The 20,450-nt window shown below is 35.6% G+C and overlaps 1 protein-coding gene across 1 annotated transcript in view; it reads left to right on the top strand.

The window, feature by feature from the left end:
- The first annotated feature begins 501 nt into the window (after positions 1-501).
- Positions 502-20,450, top strand: part of DEUP1 (deuterosome assembly protein 1) — a 104,277-nt gene continuing 84,328 nt past the window's right edge. Inside the window, exons 1-3 of the mRNA XM_044666220.1 lie at positions 502-666; positions 4,006-4,101; positions 18,518-18,634. Of these exons, the coding sequence (XP_044522155.1) occupies positions 529-666; positions 4,006-4,101; positions 18,518-18,634 (351 nt within the window). The 5' untranslated portion in view covers positions 502-528. The remainder of the gene's footprint in view (positions 667-4,005; positions 4,102-18,517; positions 18,635-20,450) is intronic.

Raw genomic sequence — 20,450 nt, forward strand, 5'->3', positions numbered from 1 at the left:
TACTCATTATACAGATAAAGAAACTAAGGCCTAGAATCTGGGAAAGCTTTAGCTTGTCTTAGGTCACCTGGGTGTATAGTAAGCATTGCCAAGATTCAAAGTTCCAACTAAATCCTTTTCTATATCACATTGTCTCTTCCTTTCTAGGTTTTAAAATTCTATTATTCTAATTTCATTCCCTCTAAGAATATGCACAAGGTCACGTTTTATTCATTAAAGAAAGTTCTATCTTTTTCACATAAGCATTTCTGCTTATAACCCACCTTAGGCTGAAAATTTTATATTAATGACACTAAATCTGTTCTGAAATGAGCTTTAAGTTGGAAATAAATTGCCCTTTATATTTATTATTCAGTTAGTGGTGGAATATTTTGAGAAAATAATGATTGGAAAGAATGGAAACTATGTGGAACAATGTAATAACTACTTTTTCTCATCTTTGCATTTAAGTATTTTGCAATATTGTAAAATAATTTTCTTTTCATTGTTAGATCTTCTTCTACATGTGAGGCTGAGCTCCAGGAATTAATGGAACAGATTGACATCATGGTAAGCAACAAAAAAATGGATTGGGAAAGAAAAATGCGGGCTTTGGAGACAAGGTTGGATCTTCGAGATCAAGAACTGGCAAATGCACAAAACTGTTTGGATCAAAAAGGTCAAGAGGTACTTAATATATATTACATACGTACATATTAATAAATTTAATAAACAAACAATTTTCCATTTTATAGTATTTATTATATAAGGACAAATATCTTTAATCTTAGAGACTGCATCATTTTTTAATTAAATTTTTTTTGGTTACCAAAAATCTGCCTTCTCTTCTTCTTCCCCAGTCCCTCAAACTGAGACCAAAAGAAAAACAGAAATATGTATAATCAAACAAGATTAATTTCTGCATTGGCCCCATCTTTTTCTGCTACCCCACTTTGACTTTTCATCAGGAATTCTTAGAAGTTTTTTACTTCATGAAAAATCCATTTTTCCCACTGTAGGATTATACTCAGTTTTTCTGTGTTAGGTTTTTCTTGGTTGTAAACCCTTTTCCTTTTCTTTTAAGAATTATATATCCTAAGCTTTCAGCTCCTTTATATTTGTGGATGCTAAATGTGTGAGTCCAGACTGTTAAATTCTTTCTTTTTGGATGTTTTGCATACTTCTTTGACCTGGAAGCTCTGGATTTTTATCTTAAAGGTTTTCATTTGGAGTCTTTTTTTTTTTTAATTTAAAACCCTTACCTTTTTTCTTAAAATCAATAGGTTCCAAAGCAGAAGAGAGTGGTAAGAGCTAGGCACTGGAGGTTAAGGAACTTGCCCAGGGTCATCACACAGTTTCTAGGAAGTGTCTGTGGTCAAATTTGAACCCAAGACCTCCCATCTCTAGGCTTGGCTCTCAATCCAGTGAGTAACCTTGGAGTCCCCAGTTTGGAAGTTCTTTTAAGAAGGTGACAGTAGATTCTGACTATTTTCACTTTACCCTCTAATACTACTAGAAGATCTGGGCAGTTTTCTTTTAAGATTCCACGAAATAGTGATGTCAAATTTTGGTCATGGCTTTTAGTTAACCCAATGATTCTTAATTTTTTTCCTCCTGTTTTTGCTGATAGTAATTGACATTTTCTTCAGTATTTTGACTTTGATTTAGTTCTTCTTTTTGTTTAATGGAGTCATTAATTTTTATTTTGGTCCATTCAAATTTTCAGGGAGTTTGATACTTGGGTAAGGTTTTATATATCTTGGGCCAATCTATTAATTCCCTTTCCAATTCTTTCTTCCATAGCTCTCATTTCTTTTTCATTTAAAAATTTTGATAAATTAACTTTTTAAATTGGTGCTTAATTTCTTCAATGAATTTTATTTGAATTCGTGCCCACACTGTTTTCCTCTGTGTTTCTGATTACAGGTATTTTGGAGTCATACTCTTTCTGAGTTTGTGTTTTTGATGTGATTCTTTGCTTGTTTGCTTATTTAATTGCTATAATTTTAGACTTTGGACTTGATATCAGAACTGGGCTCTAAATACTTTTTGGAGAAAAGATCCTGTATTGGCCTTGTTGGTCCTGTTGTTACTTTCTTGGGGGTATTGAGATCTCAGAGATAGTGTGGGAACCTGCAAGCTTCTAGTACTTACCAAATAACCTGATACAGGGCCAAGTCTGATCTCTCTCTTTCTATTCTGAGCTCAGCAAATTCCTGACTTGGGTTTGGTTGGGTCTGAGTAATGGTAGACTACTGCTGAGCATAGCTACCCTCAGCCAACTGGTAAGTTCTGCTGGTTCAGAATGACAGAACCTTAGGCTTCTCCTTTGTCTAGGATTCTTACCCTAATCATTCTCCTTCTGGCTTCAGACCAGACTAGAGAACTGAGAGACTGATCTGTTCTTGGCAGAAGAGTCATACCTGTTGCTGCTTACTTTGGGACTTGCTCCTCTCCCAGTACACCTCCCAGGGCTTGCACATGTTCTTTACTCCTGAATGCCATCTACAACCCATAAGCCCAGGTCTCCTCTTCAGTCCACCCTGGGTCTGTGATCCAAAACTGGGTAACACATGACAAAATTGCCAAAACTTGCACAAAATGGTAATGGTGTCGTCTGGATCTGAGGCATCGTGCCAGTGTACCCAGTCTCACCCTGATATGGAATGCTCTGTAATGCTCTCTTGGATAGACCTCATCCTCATTGAGAGAAGACCTCAGTCTCCCTATGAAGACTTGAGCTAGTTGAATGACTCATGGTGCATTTTTCTCGGATTTTCTAATCAAGATTCAGTGTAATGCATTTTCTAGATCTCTCTGAAGGAGTTTGAAGGAAAGGAGCATTTTTTAAATGAGTTTTTTATTCATTTTTTAAACCCTAATATCTTTATATATATTCTTCTATATTAATTTTATTTGTTACAGGGCTAGGTAATAGGGGTTAAGTGACTTGCCCAGGGTCACACAGCTAGGAAGTGTCTGAGGCCAGATTTGAACCTAGGACCTCCTGTCTCTAGGCCTGGCTCTCAATCCACTGAGCCATCCAGCTGCCCCCTTTTTTTCTTCTTTCTGATGGCTCACTATCTTGACTCCATCCACCCTGTTAGGCTGTATCATTTTTAACTTTGTTTCCCCTGTCAATTTAAAATAATGCTTTCCATGTAGTAGGCTCTTGACATGCGTTTGTTGAATTGAATGACTTAACATCATCATCATCATCATTAATAATATTTATTCTTTGAAATACCTTTCTGCAGTGTGTTATGCTTACTGCAGTTAAAGAAACATAGTTCATGTTCCTCAGAATCTTGTAATCACAGATTAACATTACTGATGTAAAAAGACACATCAAAGACATTTAGATAAAAGGAACAACTATTAAGTATATATGTGAAATATATTATTTTCAAGCAAAGAGTGGGTTTAGGTTAGAGTATTTTTTATTTAATTGATGTAGAATAAAGGTATTATGATAATTCTTTTCTTAGGTAGACAAAAGGCATTTGTCAATTTTCTAATTTGGGAGAAGAGTGTGTATGGATAAATAAGTATTTATGTAATACTATGTTCCAGGCACTGTACAAAGCACTTTACAGATATTAAAAGGGGCGAGATGGGGGGGGAGAGAGACAGGAGAGAGAGATTTTTTTTCCTGAATAAAAATATCAAATGAAGTTTCCTTAGTGACCCTAAATCTAGGGATAATTTTAATTATTGATTTTAAATGTAATGATTACAGGATTATTCTGAACGTCTATTATTTCATTATACTATCCTAATACCAAATAGTGGTATAGTAGGAACAAACCAAGCTTAGTTTTTATGAGTATAATTATTACTAACTTGTTTTGAATATTATAGTATATATTTATATATTTATGTGTGTGTATATATATACATATATGTATATATATTTGAGTTCCATCTGACTTTCACTCCTCGTTTTTCAATTACTTATGTTTTGTACATTTTCTATCCTATCAGACAAAAACATAGCAGAATGTTCAAATTATTTTCTTGATACAGGTCGGGTTACTTCGACAGAAGTTGGACAGCCTAGAAAAATGTAACTACGTAATGACTCAGAACTATGAAGGGCAACTTCAAAACCTTAAATCTCAAGTAAGAAAATTTACTGTTTCTAGGTTAATATAGTAAAACCATTATGTTTTCTTGTCATTATAAATATATATGGATTTCCTTAAAATCAGTAGTACCAGTAGCAAAATTGCTCTGTTCTATGATACTCATAGTCAATACCACATAGTTTAACATGTAACTGTTGTTTCATAACCCAAATTGTCAGCTACATGTCCCATGGCAAGTACAATGACTCTTTAAGGGCCGCTAAAGAACTGCTGTGATGTTTTGAATATTATCTTAGTTCAAGAGGATTAAATTAATACTTCCTTCTAAGCCCCATACTAGGGAATGAATTACAAGTAAGGCAGAATAGCTCTTATTAACTGCCACTTAACAAATTTGAGTTTGCAAAACTAGCTCTTAAATGGTTGGTTAATTCCTTCTACATTATCCTTAGAATTCAGATTACTGCTAAGATCCAATTAAACTTTAGTTCTCTAAACATAGAAATCAATTAAAATTAAGAGTAGAAAATTTAACTACTCATTATAATGATTAGTATAAACAAAATCTATGTAACATAGGTCAATATTTAAACATATACATAAACCTAAATAAAATTTTTCTTTTTCTCATTTTTTTCCTTTCCTACAATGCTTAACTGTTTGGATCATTGCTTAAGGAAAGGTTAACTTTCTTTTTTTTTGCTTCCATGACTTAATCTGTTAAAAAGTCTTACATATTATACACAGATTTTAGACATTCACTTAATCTGTTCCAAGATAAATTACAACAGAATTAAACTCTTCATTATGACAAACAAAACCAATTAAGCATAAGTCTTTGATACCAAGTTTTTGTCCAACAGTATAGACAATATTCTGTCCTTGAAGTCCCTCATCTCTCTTCAATGAGGGGAAGAAGTTTACTTGATTATTAAAGATATTTGTGAACTACACCATACCAAGGATTTAAGATGCCTCGAATTATTCTCAAAGCAGGTAGTGACTTTCAGTATTAGACCCCTGTGATGAATACCATTGGCAAGTCTAAGGAAGAATTGCCCTTTGTTTGTCCAGTAGAATTCTACCACTTTGAACATATGCCCTGAAGAATTTCTAGGACTTCTCACTGTGCCACTTTTCAACAGTTCATATAAAAAGTGGTATGTGACATGAACTACTCAGATTATATTAATTTATTTGGATGAACATTGGACAAAATATCAAAAAAACATGAGGAAAAATTATTGCAGGCATTATATTAAAAAAAATACTGGTATAAAACTGTCAGGTGATAAGTATCAGTTTTTTATGAGGCATCTGTCATGGGTCATGTTGTATCTTAGCTGGGAGTGAGTACTAGTTCTAAAAAGATGTAATTGCTCATTACCTAGCCACATCTGAAGAATTATTGAAAGTGGAAGCTATTTCTAGGATCTAATGGCTACTACTAAAAATTTATCGAAAACTAGACTATAATTGTAAAGTGTCTCTGCAATCTCATTCATGAATGCATGATTGGAAGGATCCAAAAAAGGAAGGCCAAAAACAGCTAATCTGGCTTAAACCTCATGGCACCATTTGGAAATCATTGGAATGAGACCCAATCCAACCTTTAGTGAATTGTTTGGCTGCCTGTCATATTCACCAACATTAGCTTTTGTAGATGTAAACAAACCTTTTGTTTGCACAGAAGCATCAGCTTAAAGAACTTAGAAGCAGTTTTATATTAATGACCAAGCTTACCACTACAGATCTCTCTGACAGTGAGACTCATTATCCAATCCATTTATTGGTATTCATGACTTTGAAATGGGCAGTCAGAAGAGTCAAGACTCTATTTACTGAGTTTGGTTCCAAGAGGGGATAGGCAGTAATTTATTAACATAGTCTGATGAGTGCTCAATACACGCTGCCAGCCAAAGATGGGTAGCATCACTGACCAACTGAGTTCAATGCATTTTTCTAACCAGAGAAGATCAACATAGCTGCAGTTGTACGATGCCACAGTCTCCATACATCAGAAACCTTCGTGAAGCCCATGGAAATGGTGATGACAAACAAGTGAGGTTGAAAGACAGGGACTTCCTCCAAACAGGGTGGCAGAATAGATGTAAATGCTATAGCTTCAGACTTGAATATAACTGTCTTCGTTGTCCTTCAGTGACTAATACTAATTGGAGCTGCAGGATGAATATCTAAAAGAAGTGGTACAGACGAAGGAAAAAAGTTTGACTCTCAGAAAGCTAAGCTTAGCTTCCTTAGGGCACTATGCTATTGAAGGACTAGAAGAAGATGAAAATATTACTGTATTATTATACTGAAATAGAATTGATTGCTATAAATGGAATGAGAAGACAACTGGCATAATCTAAAACCTACACATACATGCCTATTAAAACCTTCTATGACAACTTTGGACACTTGGGCCAAGAGAAAACTCTAAAACTATTGCAGAGAAAGTCCCACTATTCCAAAATTGCAGCAGATGTATATAAGAAATGTGGGACTTATGTTCTATGTATACTAAGTAAAACACAACTAACTTAAGCTTCTTCCTTGGAGAACTTCAAGACTTTGGAATTGATCTGCAAGGATTTTTTAACCTATAGAAGGGAACTGGAAAAACAAACAACATCTTAATACTATTGGGCAGGGGCAGCTAGATGACTCAGTGGATAGAGAGCTTGGCCTAGTGGTCTTGGGTTCAAATCTGACCTCAGATACTTCCTGTGTGACCCTGGGAAATCTGCTTAACCCCCATTGCCTAGCCCTTACCACACTCTTCTGCCTTGTAACCATTACTTGTTATTGATTGTAAGACAGAAGGTAAAGGTTTTTTTAAAATAGTGTTGGACCACTTCAGCCAATATGAACAGGTCCAAGGCAGGCACAAACAGTACTTCCACAATAGGCATAGTATTGTAGGAGAAATATTTCTGTATGCATGTCTTCCCTGCTAGGATTCATTCTGAACAAGGTTACAATTTTTGAGATCAAGCTACTCAAGGAAATATTGTACTTGACAAGAATCAAGAAATATAAAAGCAGATCAAAGAGCTCACACTATTAATGTGCTTGGTGCCCTGCAACCTGGAGAGAAAGCTCAGTTGCCTTTTTAATACACATATATGTCACAGGGTTTGCCTGAGAGCTGCTTAGTAATCTTTGTTTGAAAGACTCAGAGACAAAATGATAGAGAGTCAACTAGGAAGTACATTGTTTAGGCGAGAGATCAATTGAAGGAAGCCTGCTATGGCCTCATTTCAAAAGAGGTCAAAGAGAAATAGGTTCTACTGGCCCAATGGCATTGTGTTTGAGTTTTCTGTCAGGAGTTCCAACCAGAGAACACACAGCTGCAGGAAATCTTGGTATCCAGGGAAAGCATAAGGTAGTGGGCCAGGATAGAGCTGCTGCATTCCAAATAATAAAAATGTTGGGCAGTCTTTCAGTCTACAAAATATTCCTGGAAAACAGTTAGGGGTAGGCGATGATAATTCATTTGAAGCACCTGGTGCTCTTAGGGAAGCTAGTTATGCTCCCTAGTTAAAAAAAAAAGAGGGCAGGAGAAGAGTGATGAAAAGTTGAGGAATCAGACTCCGATGTTCATAGCAGCTCTTTCTGTAGTGGCAAAGAATTGGAACCTGAGGGGATGTCCATCAATTGGGGAATGGCTGAACAGGCTGTGATCTATTGCTATAATGGAATATTATTGTGCCATAAGAAATGATGAACAGGATGAGTTCAGAAAAACCTAGAAAAACTTATGTAAACTGATGCACAGTGAAGAGAGCAGAACCAGAACAACATATACAGTAACAATGTATGAAGATCAACTGTGGTGAAGAAATTGTTATCAGCAATGCAAGGTTCCAAGAACCTTGAGTTCCCAAAGAACTCATGATGAAAAATGTTATCCACAGCTATAGAAGGAAATGTCAGTCTGATTGTGGATCAAAGGATATAATTTTTCACTTTATTTCTTTCATGCATTTTTCCTGGTATTTGCTACAGATGTCTTCATTCATGACATGAGGAATCTGGACATATGTATTGCATGACAGCACTGGTATCAACTATATTAGACTATCAGGCTTAGGAAGGGGGAAGGAAATGGAGGGAAAGAGAGAATTTGAATTGCAAAATGTCAGATAACAATGGTTAAAATTGTTTCTACACATAATTGAAAAAATAAAAGTTAAAATAAATAAAGGTGTTGTAAAAATGAGATAATTAAAAAAATCAGGCTTCAAGAAGATACCATCCTTAACATATCTATCAAATTGATCTTCTCAAAGCTCAGGTCTGATTATATCATCCCTCTGCCCAACACACACACACACACACACACACACACACACACACACACCAGTGGGCCCCTATCAACTATCAACTCCAGGATCAAATACAATTTCCTCAGTCATTTAAAATTCTTCATAAACCAAGCCCCTTCCTGCCTCTCTAATCTCCTTACACATCATTCCCCTCCACTCTACAGCCCAATCATATTGGCCTATTTGCATTTCCTCACACATGATACCCCTCATGTTTCTATACTTTTGAAAAATCTCTCTCATGCCAAGAATGCTATCCTTCCTTGTCTCTACCTCTTGGAGTTCCTGGATTCCTTCAAGACTCAGCTCAAGTCACGCTCTGTAGGAAGCCTTTCTTGTTCCTTCAAATGCCACTGCTTTCCTATCCAACATCACCTTGTGTCTGCTTTTGAAGTGGTCTGTAATTGCATGTGTGTGTACATGTTGTCAGCCCAATAGAACATAAGTCACAAAGGTAGACAATATTTAATTTTTCTCTTTGTATCTCTGGTGAGTGGCCCAGGGCCTGTCATGCTGTGGTTTTTTAATAAATGTTTGTTAATTGATTATCCACTATAGAAATGCCAGCACATAGGTTCTCCTTTTTTGTCTAACTGCTATTCTTTCTGGTTCACTGTTAAGTGCTTTTAGGATTACAGGACTTAATTTAATGTTACACAGGTGGTGTGTTGGCAAATATATAATAATTGGTTCTCCATAAAAAATGTATGTCTGACAAACTTCTACAATTTTAGCTCTAGGCCAATACAAAACTGGGCCCTTGTTTGCTGACCTCTAGTCTAGACAATTAACAAAACAATGAAACAAGCCCTGATTTTTGTTGTAGCATTTGAAGATTTCCATGGTATAAATATTTACACTGGAAATTTAACCATCAGTTCTTTTAAGCCAATTGTAACTGGCTTCAGCACACTGTTAGTTTTACCCAGTCTTTCTGCAGGCTTTGTGACCCTTGCCACTTTGCTCATTTTTGATGTTACACTAGCCATAATCATCTACTATGTTCTTCCCTACTATTTTGCCAGTGAATTTGCTCTAAACTACCATCTTTGCTTGCCTTCTCTCTACTTGGCAATAGAACTGCTGAAGCAATTTGGGGCCTTTTGGTCTCTAATCAAAAAAAGGTATTTTTAAGATTACTTTAACTTCTTTAAGAAATGGTTATAATCAAAACCTAAACTTTCCATCATCCATTTCTCATTTTCTAGTATTAGTAACTTGTTTGCATAAAGTTGATTAAGTTATTTGCAATTTCATAAATTTTTTTCTAACCTTTATAACTTTTTCCTGCTTGATGTTCATTTTGACCTTCACTCCAAATTCATGGTTCTCAGACTTTTTGGTCACAGAACCTCTTAATACACCTAAAAATTATTGAGGACCCCAAATAGCTTTGTTTATGGTGGGTTATTATAAATAATATATTAGTATTATGAAAGTGGCTTTGACTTCACAGATCCCCTAGTTCCAGAAATTTGACCACAAGGACTAGTAAGGAATACACACTTTGAGAACTTTATACTTATAGTGACAGGACTACACACAAATAGCTAATTGATAGATGGCTTCTGCAATGGAAACTAATCCTGTCAAGATAGGTCAACTTAATTTTCTGTGATATCGTTCAATGCTCATCATGTCAGAGGCTTGACAATCACATTTTGGATATATTTATTGAAGTGAATAGGTTGGACCATATGATCCCAAAGAAATCTTTGCTATATTCTTCTTGAAGAAAGTGTTCAATGACAGCTCTCATAAGCCTTCTGAGAAAATTTAAACCTTAAACTTCTTAGTCATCTTAATCCTGAACCATGTTTTCTAATATATTTTTCATTGGCCTCGATGCCCATTTTTTACATTGAAGTCAAGTAGCAGTATAGTATGTATATATGTTGACTTGCTTTGAAACATTGCTTTCATAATTTTTCTCCTTCTCAATCACCTTATGCTACTTTTGTGGCAAAGCTCCCAGGATCAGAAACTCCATTATAATAGGAATAGTCAAGCTTTTCTATCCATTCTACAACACTGAGTAACCAATACTTTCTAAATTAATAGTCATTGCCCCTACATCACTAAAAGATGAAAATAAAACCCAAGATGTAATTCCTGTATATTCTGATGGGGTTTGTGGAAGTATAGGGAATTCAGAGAGCATGAGAGTTGCCAACGCCTTTTTGGCAAGTGCTTCCAAATTGCAGGATACTTTTCTCTAGGCCTATAGAGTTTCTGTTCCTTTGTCAGTCCAAGCCCCAATATCTATGTGAGAATAGAAGGATAATTCTTTGGCAGCAAGACAATTTGAGGCTGGATTGCTCTTGCTTATGTGGAGAAAAAAAAATCCACTTCTGATGTCAGTTCTTATCAGTAACAACTTTGATCTGCAGGTTTTCTTGAGGATTTATGGGTGTTTATTGTCCAGGGAGCACCTTTTTTGGGACAGTCTTTTCCATATTCATGATTAATTTCTGGGATAACTCAGCTTTGACATAAATTCAAGACACTTAGTAGCCTCATATGCAGACACTTGTTTGGGGGAAAACCTGTGATAGCTGGTTCCTGAAATTAATTTAAAGATGATAGTTAGTGACGGTGGGAGGTGATGGTTATCTCAACACGGTTTGAGTCTGCTCAGGTTGGGTAGTAATAAATATCCTGAGAATGACCTTGATAGAAGATACTATTATCTTAGAATGAATGTGAGAGGGCACATGCCTGTTACCAAAACTGGAAGAAAGAAATAAAAAACTATTGCATTTTTGACGGGCATATTTATAAAGTTACAGTCATCTATACTTCAAAGAAAACTATTCTTAACATGAAAGCAAACATTATTATGATACGTCATAATTTAATACAAGAAGTGTCTTCAAAAATGGAGGTCTCACTTTTCAGTTCCAATAGGTAACAAGTAATAATAACAATAACAATAGCAATGCTGGTTTGAAATGTCTCGTAGCCTCACTTCTATAGAAGTGAGTATATCAGTAGCAACTTGAACTATGAGGTCATAATATTAAAAATAAGGTAATAAAGACCACTTAGAATACTTCTGCAATAAATATTGGCATATGGTAGTCTTCGTGCTGTTTGTTTTGTTCATCATGAGCACTACAAGGCTAGTATCCCAGGAAATGGATGTTTCCTGTTACTTTTAGATATGGTATTAAACCAACTTTTTTGTTTACTTTTTAAAGGAGAACCTCTGAGATACCATTCCAGTTAGCTGTATTTTCTTTGTGATTTCTAGTTTTGTCTCTAGTAAAAATATCTATATTGACATTGTTCACTTCTCTCAAGTGTATGCCAAGTCATTGGAAAAAAGATTAAACATTGAGAATAGCAACAGCTATTGTTTATGTTTATAGAAGATATAAAACTTATATAATTCTTATCTTGCTCTGTCACCTTTTCCACCAGTTGGACACTATTGTTGAATTCAAAAGGGACTCCCAAGGTCTGAGGGCCAATTTTGTATTTGTCTTTGTTTCATGGGTTGTCATATCTAGGAAACTCATCACTTAACAGTTACTATTTAGCTAATAAGGTCCTGGAACAGCAGATAATCTTTTGCTGATACCATATTTGAAGCATTTATTTAACCAGCTTTAGAACCAAGGCTTAATCTCTGGCATAGTCTTTAAGGGCTCAGGATAATCTATTCACCCTAGAGATGCATCAGAATAATTTTTCTGTTTCTGTTTTTTTTTTTTGGTAATGGGTTGATTTTTCCTCAGAGAGTTCAATAAATCATACTGATTTTGATCGGTTAATATGAAGATTTTTTAAACTTTGAAGGACATAGTCTTCCAGAAAGAATAGTGTATTTTATACTCCTCCATCCTTACTTTATATTCTGCTCTCCAAATCACTATGGACTTTTTGTGACAGTGCTCCCTTCATTTTACTGATAGCTCCTTAGTCTTTCTTGCTGTATCCTTAGCTAAACCCTGCCTATTAAATGTGGGTATCCCTCTGTCCTGGACCTTTTCTTTTTTCTCTGTATACTATATCAGTTGGTGATCTCCTCTACTCCCACAGGTTCAAAAATCATCGCTATGCTAATGATTCCAGATCTATATATCTAGCTCTGGTCCCTCCCAAGCTCCCACTGCTTATTACCAAGCTGCCTATCAGGTATTTCAAACCAATTTGATTATCTTTCCCTACAAACTCATACCTATTCTGAAAATCTATATTACTATTGAGGTTATCACCATCTTCTCAGTCACCCAGATTCACAACTTCTTTGTTATCTTCACCTCTTTTTTCTCACCCATATATCCAAATGTCTGCCCAGATTTTATTTCTCTCCCCACCTCTCATATATCCATTCTCTACATTCTCACAGCCACTGCCTTAGTTCAGGCTGTCATAACTTCTTCCCCTGCTCATTACAATAGCCTTCTAATTGGTCTCCCTATCTTAAATTCTTTTCTGCTCTGCTCCATTATCCATACTATGTCAATCTTCTACTTAATAAATTCCCATGACTTCTTATAGCCTCTAGGAACAAATGTAAACTCTTCTGTTTGGCATTTGAAGTCTTCAAAACTTGGCCTCAATAAACTAACTGGGGACTTAGTGGATAGAGTGCAAGCCTTGGAGTCAGGAAGATCTGAGTTTAAATTCTGCCCCAGATGTTTATTAACAAACAAGACATCATGATCATGTTATTTAATCTCTCTCAGCCTCAGCTTCCTCATTTGCAAAATCTATCTTTCTCATACAGTTGTGAGGATAAAATGAGAGCATACCTGAAAGTTCTACTTAAGTGTTTGCTAAAATTATTATTGTTGTTGTCGTCTTTCTAGCCTTATTACATATTTTTTATACACAGCATGGCACTCCATCTCCCTTTTTTCATACCAGTTGTCCTATCTCTAAAGGTCTCTTCCTCCTCACTTCTGGTTCATAGGATCCCTGATTTGATTCAAGGTTCAACTCAATTTCTATGGAAACTCTTTCCTGATCAGCAGTTGCTAGTGCCTTCCCCGAAATTACCTCATTTCAATTTTGTATCTACACACACATACAGACACACATACATATACATACATGCATTTTTCTCCCATTTGCTCTTTGATAGCAGGAAGTTTTTCTCTATTGTCTTTGTATCCCCAACACCCAGCACTTTGCCCAAAACATAAGAGGAATTTAATAAGTTTATTTTGATTAATTTGTACTTAGTAGCAGCTTAAACTGTTCTAACACCAAGGTCACCAATGATTTCTTGAATGCCAAATCAGGTGACTTCTCAGTCCTCATCCTACCTGACTTTTCTAAAGCATTTGATATACTATTAATCATTCCCCTCTTCTTGATATTCTCTCTTTCCCTAGATTCCTTAATATTGTTCTCTTATGGTTTTCCTCTTACTTTTCCAACCTACTATTTCTTGGTATCTTTCCATACTTCTCCATTTTCTATTCCTCTAAATGTGAACATTATCCAAGGCTTTGTTCCTAGGCTTCTCTCTATATTCTCTTTTGGAATCTCAGTTGCCAGGAGTTTGTCATCTCTTTGCAAATGGGTCCAAATCTGTATTTCATCCCATGCATCTTTATTGAGCTCCAATATGTAATTTAAATTGCTTGTTAAACATATCTCCCTTGTTACCTCACTGGCACTTCAATTCAACATGTCCAGAGCTGAATGAAGTAACATTGTATGTTAAGGAGGCATTTTTATATGTGAAAATTCAGGAATAAGAGTGGGGAAAATGGTGATGAGCATTTGAATAAAGATCAACAGAAAGAAAAAAGGATGATTTTGCAATCAAAGAATACTAACAGACCCCCTAAACAGGAAGAAGAAATAGATTGAGCAAGCTTGACATAGTCATAATACAGTAGCACAGAGAACTTCAGTTATTTAGACAACTTCTAAAGTTCTCTTTGTCTTCCAAAAACAGAATTATTATTATTATTATTAATTAAATATTTTTATTCTTGACTTAATGATAATTTCATTCTTTAAAGGTTCAGTCATTCAGTCAACAAGTATTTATTAAGTGCTTCTTCTACCAGAAGTTCTCTCTTCAGAGAGACCAGCTACTGCTTAATTGTCAAATTCAATGGCTTTTTTTTTTCAGTTTTCCTTCTCCTTGATCTCTTTGCAGCTTTTGACCCCATTGATCACCTTCACTTCCTTGAGACTATCTTCTCTTGAGGTTTTCAGGATACCACTCTCCTGGTTCTCCTCCTACCTATTAGATCATTCTATCCGAGTCTTCTCCTTTGCTATATCCTTGACTAGATCACACTCTCGAGACATCATGTCTTACCAGGTTCTGACCTGAGCCATTTTCTCTTCTCCCTTTGTACTGTTTAACTTTGTTAGAACATTAATTCCTATTTAATCTTAATGCTGAGGATTCTCCAATATACCTATCCTACTTCTACCACCAATCTCACACTTCCAATGACCTTTCATACAAATCAAACAACATCTCAAGCTGGATGGATGTTCAATAGATACTGTAAACTCAACATGTCTAAAACTGACCTTATTACTTTTCCTTTTAGACCCTTACTGCTTTCTAACTTTCCTATAACTATAGAGGGTAACACCATCCTCTTGGTTTCTCTGGCTCACAATCTAGGTGCCATCCTCAACTCCTCATTCTCTGTCACCCTTCCATATCCAGTTTGTTACCAAAGCCTGTCAAATTGAACTTTGCAATATCTTTCAAATCTACCCCCCCTTCTTTATAAGGACCCTGTCACCACTCTGATGCAGGCCCTCATCATTTTATATCTGAACTACTGCAATAGCCTGCTGGTGGGTCTGCCTGCCTCGAGTCTGTCCACACTCCAGTTCATTTTCTACTCAGCCATCAAAGGGATTTTCTATGTCACCTTCCTGCTAAATAAACTCCAAATGGCTCCCTATCACCTCTTTTAGCAAATAGAAAATCCTCTATCTAGCTTTCAAAGCCCTTTATAACCTATCCTCCTACCTTTATAGTCTTTTTATACCTTTTTTCTCTAGCATGTACTCTTTGATCCAGTAATACTGATCTTCTGGCTGTTTCACAAACAAGATACTCCATCTCTTGTTTCTGGGCATTTTATCTGGCTGTTCTCCATGCCTGGACTATTATCCTTTATCTCTGCCTACTGGCTTCCCTGACTTCCCGTTAGCCCCAGCTAATGTCCCATCTTCTGTAGAAAATCTTTTCTAATCCCTCTTGATCCTCATGCCTTTATTTAATTATTTCCTGTTTGTCCTGTATATACTTAGTTTGTCTATATTTGTTTGCATGTTATTTCCTCTCTTGTTTATGAACTCCTGTAGGGCAGCAATGCTTTTCTTCCTCTTTTTAAAATTTTGGTATCCCCAGTGCCTGGCACTTAGTAGGCACTTAATCGATTGACTTACTGACTACTCACTATGTGCTAAACACTAGTCTAAGTAAAGTACTGGAGATAAAAAAGAGGTAATAACAGATTCACTGCCATTAGAAAACTCATGTTCTAATGAAGGAGATCATTATTTTATGTAAAAAATTGCACATAAAAGATATATAGAGATTAAATTAAAGGCAATCTCAAAGGGGAGATACTAGCAGTGGGACATGGGCGGTGAAAAGGAGACTGGAAAAGGATTCCTACAAAAGGTAGGATTTGAGCTGAGTATTGAAGGAAGCTAGGAGTCTTAGAGTTGAGAGAAGCAGAGCATTTAAAGAATAGACAATAGCCAAGAAAAAGTCACAGAATTTGGAGGCGAAGTCGTCATGTACCATAATCCAGAAACAGCAAGGAGGTCAGGGTTGCTGGATTGTAGAGTATGTATGTATTTAAGAAGACTAGTAGCAAGGAACCAAATAATGAAGGGCTTTAAATGCCAAGGAGAGGATTTCATATTTGATCCTGCAAGAAGCCACTGGAGTTCATTGATTAGGGGAGTAACATGGTCAGATCTACTTTTTTTTTAATTTTTTAAACATTTATTAATAATCATTTTTAACACGGTTACATGATTCATGCTCCTACACCCCCTGCACCCCTTCCACCCATGGTCAATGCACATTTCCGCTGGTCAGAGCTACTTTTTATAAAAATCATTTGGACAACTTAGTGGAAGATGGTTAGAGAAGGAGAGACTTACAGCAGGGAATACTAACCAGAAGATCTAAGCATGAGGTGATGAGAGCCTGCCAGGATGGTGGCAGTGACAAAAGAGAGAAGAGGGCTTATTTGAGAGATGTGATGAAGGTAAAAATGACTGAATTTGGGTATATGAGGAGTGTGAATAAATAGTCAAAGGTGAAAATGAGGCTCTGAGGCTGGATGACTGGGAGGATGTTGGCATTCTTGATTTGAATATCAACAACAGACTACTGATTTCTGGGATAGAAATGGTGGTGATCTTGGGGAGAAGTGACCCTTTCTTCTTAGAGTCTACAGTCAAGGAAAGAAAGGCTTTCAGAGATTCAGAGAAAGGATAGGACCCCTTGGACTAAAACTGTGCAGAAGTTATCTGACTGGAGAAATAGAGGGAAAGGGGAAGGGAATAAAGCACTTATTTAGCACCTATGTGCCAGGCACACTATGCTAGACACTTAATGAATTTTATCTCAGTTGATTCTCTCAACAACTCTGGGAGGCAGATGCTATTATTATCCCCATTTTACAGTTGAAAAAACTGAGGTAGAATAAGTAACTTTCCCAGGGTCACACAGCTAATAAGTTTCTGAAGCCCGATTTGAATGTAGATCTTCCTGACCAGTGCTTTTTCCACCTAGCTAAAAACTCTCACATAGGTTTTGACTGAAGAAATTGATATGGATGCACTGAGAATTCACCAACCAAATTAGATTTTTAAAAGATGGTGTAGAGAAGAAAGAACTAAGGGAACAAAACAAAGTATACAGATATATAGTATGATCTTGTAAGAACAGGGTGCAGGTGATCAGACTGGGCTAAAGTGGGCAAGGAATGATGAGGACTAGAGAAAGAGTTTGTGGTTATTTGTAGCTCAATTCAGGAACAAGAGGATCAAAGAAGAGACAGAGCCTTAGCTTCAAGTACATGGGATGATGCCAATCAACAACTACAAGAAGTCTATGCATTTTTTATTTACTTGTATTTTCTTTGTGCAACTCAAAGACCTTTGCTTTGGTACTTTGGGGATGTGGAGGGCAGAGTAAAAGAGCCCCAGGACCCTTAATGAATTTGCCACCTATCCTAGATGAGCCTCATCCTTGGGTACCAAAAGAATGATGTGAGTGCTGAATCTCTGTTAGTGGTATTTGAAAGATTAGGGAGAAGAAGAATGGTATTCATAGGACTAGAAGAAGAGAATCTCTGTCCCATTTTAAAGGTGGGGGTGGGAGGGAAAGAGATAGAGAACAGGGAGAATTGTAGAAATTATAAGCCAATAAACTTGACTTTAATTTTTAGGGAAATTCTTGAATTTTACACATGGATTCAAGAAATCAACTGCACAAATACAAAATTAAGGAAGACATAAATAGACAACAGTTGATTTTCACAAGATACAGAAATTTTAGCAGGCCTCAAGCTTGATAAGAGTTCACACTGTAATATGGCAGCCCCTTATACATATATTCTCTTGTGATACTCAAATATGAAAATACTGGATTACTTGCTATTTGGGGATTTTCCCTTGTCTTCTACCTATGAGTATATATGGAATTGAAATGACCCAGAAATTTTCATCATTTTTTCAGAATAAATCAAAATTGAAGATTTTTAACTACATTATAAGCTGATTGTTCCATAGATCTAGTTATTGAAATAAAAACTGTTAACACAAGATGGCAGTAAACAAATTTTTAAAAAAATACTGTTTTAAATATTGTGGGGTTCCTAAAATGTAGTTAAGAGAAATTCAAAGGAACATTTGTTAAGTAATCATTGTTACAAATTAATGAAGTTTCAGATTTACATGAAAGCTCAAATTGTGTACAGTTTTAGTAATTTAATTTTTAAAACTGGTTCCATAGTTATAAATCGAAATGCTTCTACTTTGCAGGATTTTTGGATTAGACGTATTTTTTAAAATAGTGCATTAAAAAAGAAATGCAGCAAAGTTACGGTAGGAATAGCAAATAGAAATTAAAATATTAATATTTCCTTTTATTGATAGTTTTCTAAACTGACAAATAGCTTTGAAAAGCTGAGATTGCATCAAATGAAACAATGTGGAACTCATAAAAAAGATGAAATTCCTTTTGAATTGAGCAACATAAACCAAAAATTAGAGGTAAGATATATGTTCATAATTATCTTCATTAAAATTGATTTTTGTGTAGGCTACTAATAAATGTATTATATGGAATAGCTTGCTTATAGATGGTAGCAAATACCATTCCCAATCAGTCTTGCTCTGCGAATACTCTTCTCGGTGTATGTCCCTTCAGTGAATTAGAGCAGTGACGTGATGTACATATCTGAATGCATCAAATTATTTTTTCACAGCCTAAAGAAAAGTTCTTGGAATCTTTAAATGTGGAGTGCATTTAGAAATACCTCACTGAACAATATTTGTTTAGTCTCTTGATGTCTGTGTAACCATTGGGTACTGAAATTTGAATGAAGACCCACAATAGTTTTTAGGACAGAATATTGGACTGCACTTTTTTTGAGAGAGTAGCACTTTACTGTGCGTGATATTTGACAGATGAATATATACTGTGATATGCTTGAATCACCACATTCTGTCCCCCCAAAATATGCATATTTCTCTCTTCTACCTCATCAATTCCAATAAATACCTGGAGCAGTGGCATGGCTAATGTGATTTCTCACACTTCTGTGTTCCATAGAATCATTGAGGCCTTCTAGAGATATGGTATATTCAAATATTTGTGTGCCTCAGATGAATGTAACATATTTACAGAGAAACTTCTAATACTGCTTTTCAAAACCAATGTTAACCTAGTATAATCAAACTCTATAACGTCTCAGTGATCTGCTTAAGCATTATTTGACAATCGCAACTATGGAGTTTAGTCAGATGCTGGTATAGACATCTGATACAATGTTTTGCCTAATGTGTTTTCTACAAGCCAATAAATCATGTTAAGGTATACCAATGAATAAAGATCAAGCCAATCAATTGTCTTTTTGGCTAAATAATATTCTTATATGTTTTACATGAAAGAATTAAATAGACATAAATTACATATTACCTGAAGCAAAATCGAGAAATTAGCTTTTTAAAACTTTTAAAAATTTGACTTACTTGTAAAAGTCACATTTTTCCCCATAGAAGTTTATCTCTGGAATCATCATAAAATCAGTATAAACATGTTTATATACAAATTTTCAACTTATATGCATTTATCTAAATGTAAAGTCAAATAAATGATTTCAGGAAATATGTTTTTATACTTGCTTGGAACTACTTACAAAAGTAATTTTTAGGGCTGAGCTTCTTTGGGTTGAGTGTAAATCTGAATATCCAGTTTATTTGGAAATACCAGTTTGTAGCATTTTGGGTGGAGGAAGGATAGGAATTATTTCCTTGATGTAGAGAATTCCTAATAGGCAAACCCCTGAAAACAATGGAGCCTCTGGCCATTTATCCTAGAATGAGATCCCCAGTTGGATCTCTGGTTCTAATTCGGTTCAACAAAATATGAATTAAACACCACAATATATAAAGGCACTTGGTCAGCCAATTTGATATACAAAGATGAAATTGAGAGCCAGGCCTAGAGACAGGAGGTCTTAGGTTCAAATCTGGCCTCAGACTCTTCCTAGCTGTGTGACCCTGGGCAAGTCACTTAACCCCCATTGCCTAGCCCTGTAACAAAATTAATATAGAAGGTTTTATATATATATATATATATATATGTGTGTGTGTGTGTATGTGTGTATGTGTGTGTATATATATATATATAAAGATATTAAGGTTTAAAAAATTAAAAAAAAAAAGAAATACTAAGATGAAGATTACAGTTCTTAACTTCAAGGAACTTACATTTAACCCTTTTATCCAGTTAGGAGGAGAGGGAACAATGAAAAGGAGGAAAGAGGCAAGACAGAATATAGGACACATATACCCCAAATTTTGT

The sequence above is a fragment of the Gracilinanus agilis genome, chromosome 3, assembly GCF_016433145.1.
Source record: "Gracilinanus agilis isolate LMUSP501 chromosome 3, AgileGrace, whole genome shotgun sequence".
In the NCBI taxonomy this organism is placed as follows: Eukaryota; Metazoa; Chordata; class Mammalia; order Didelphimorphia; family Didelphidae; genus Gracilinanus; species Gracilinanus agilis.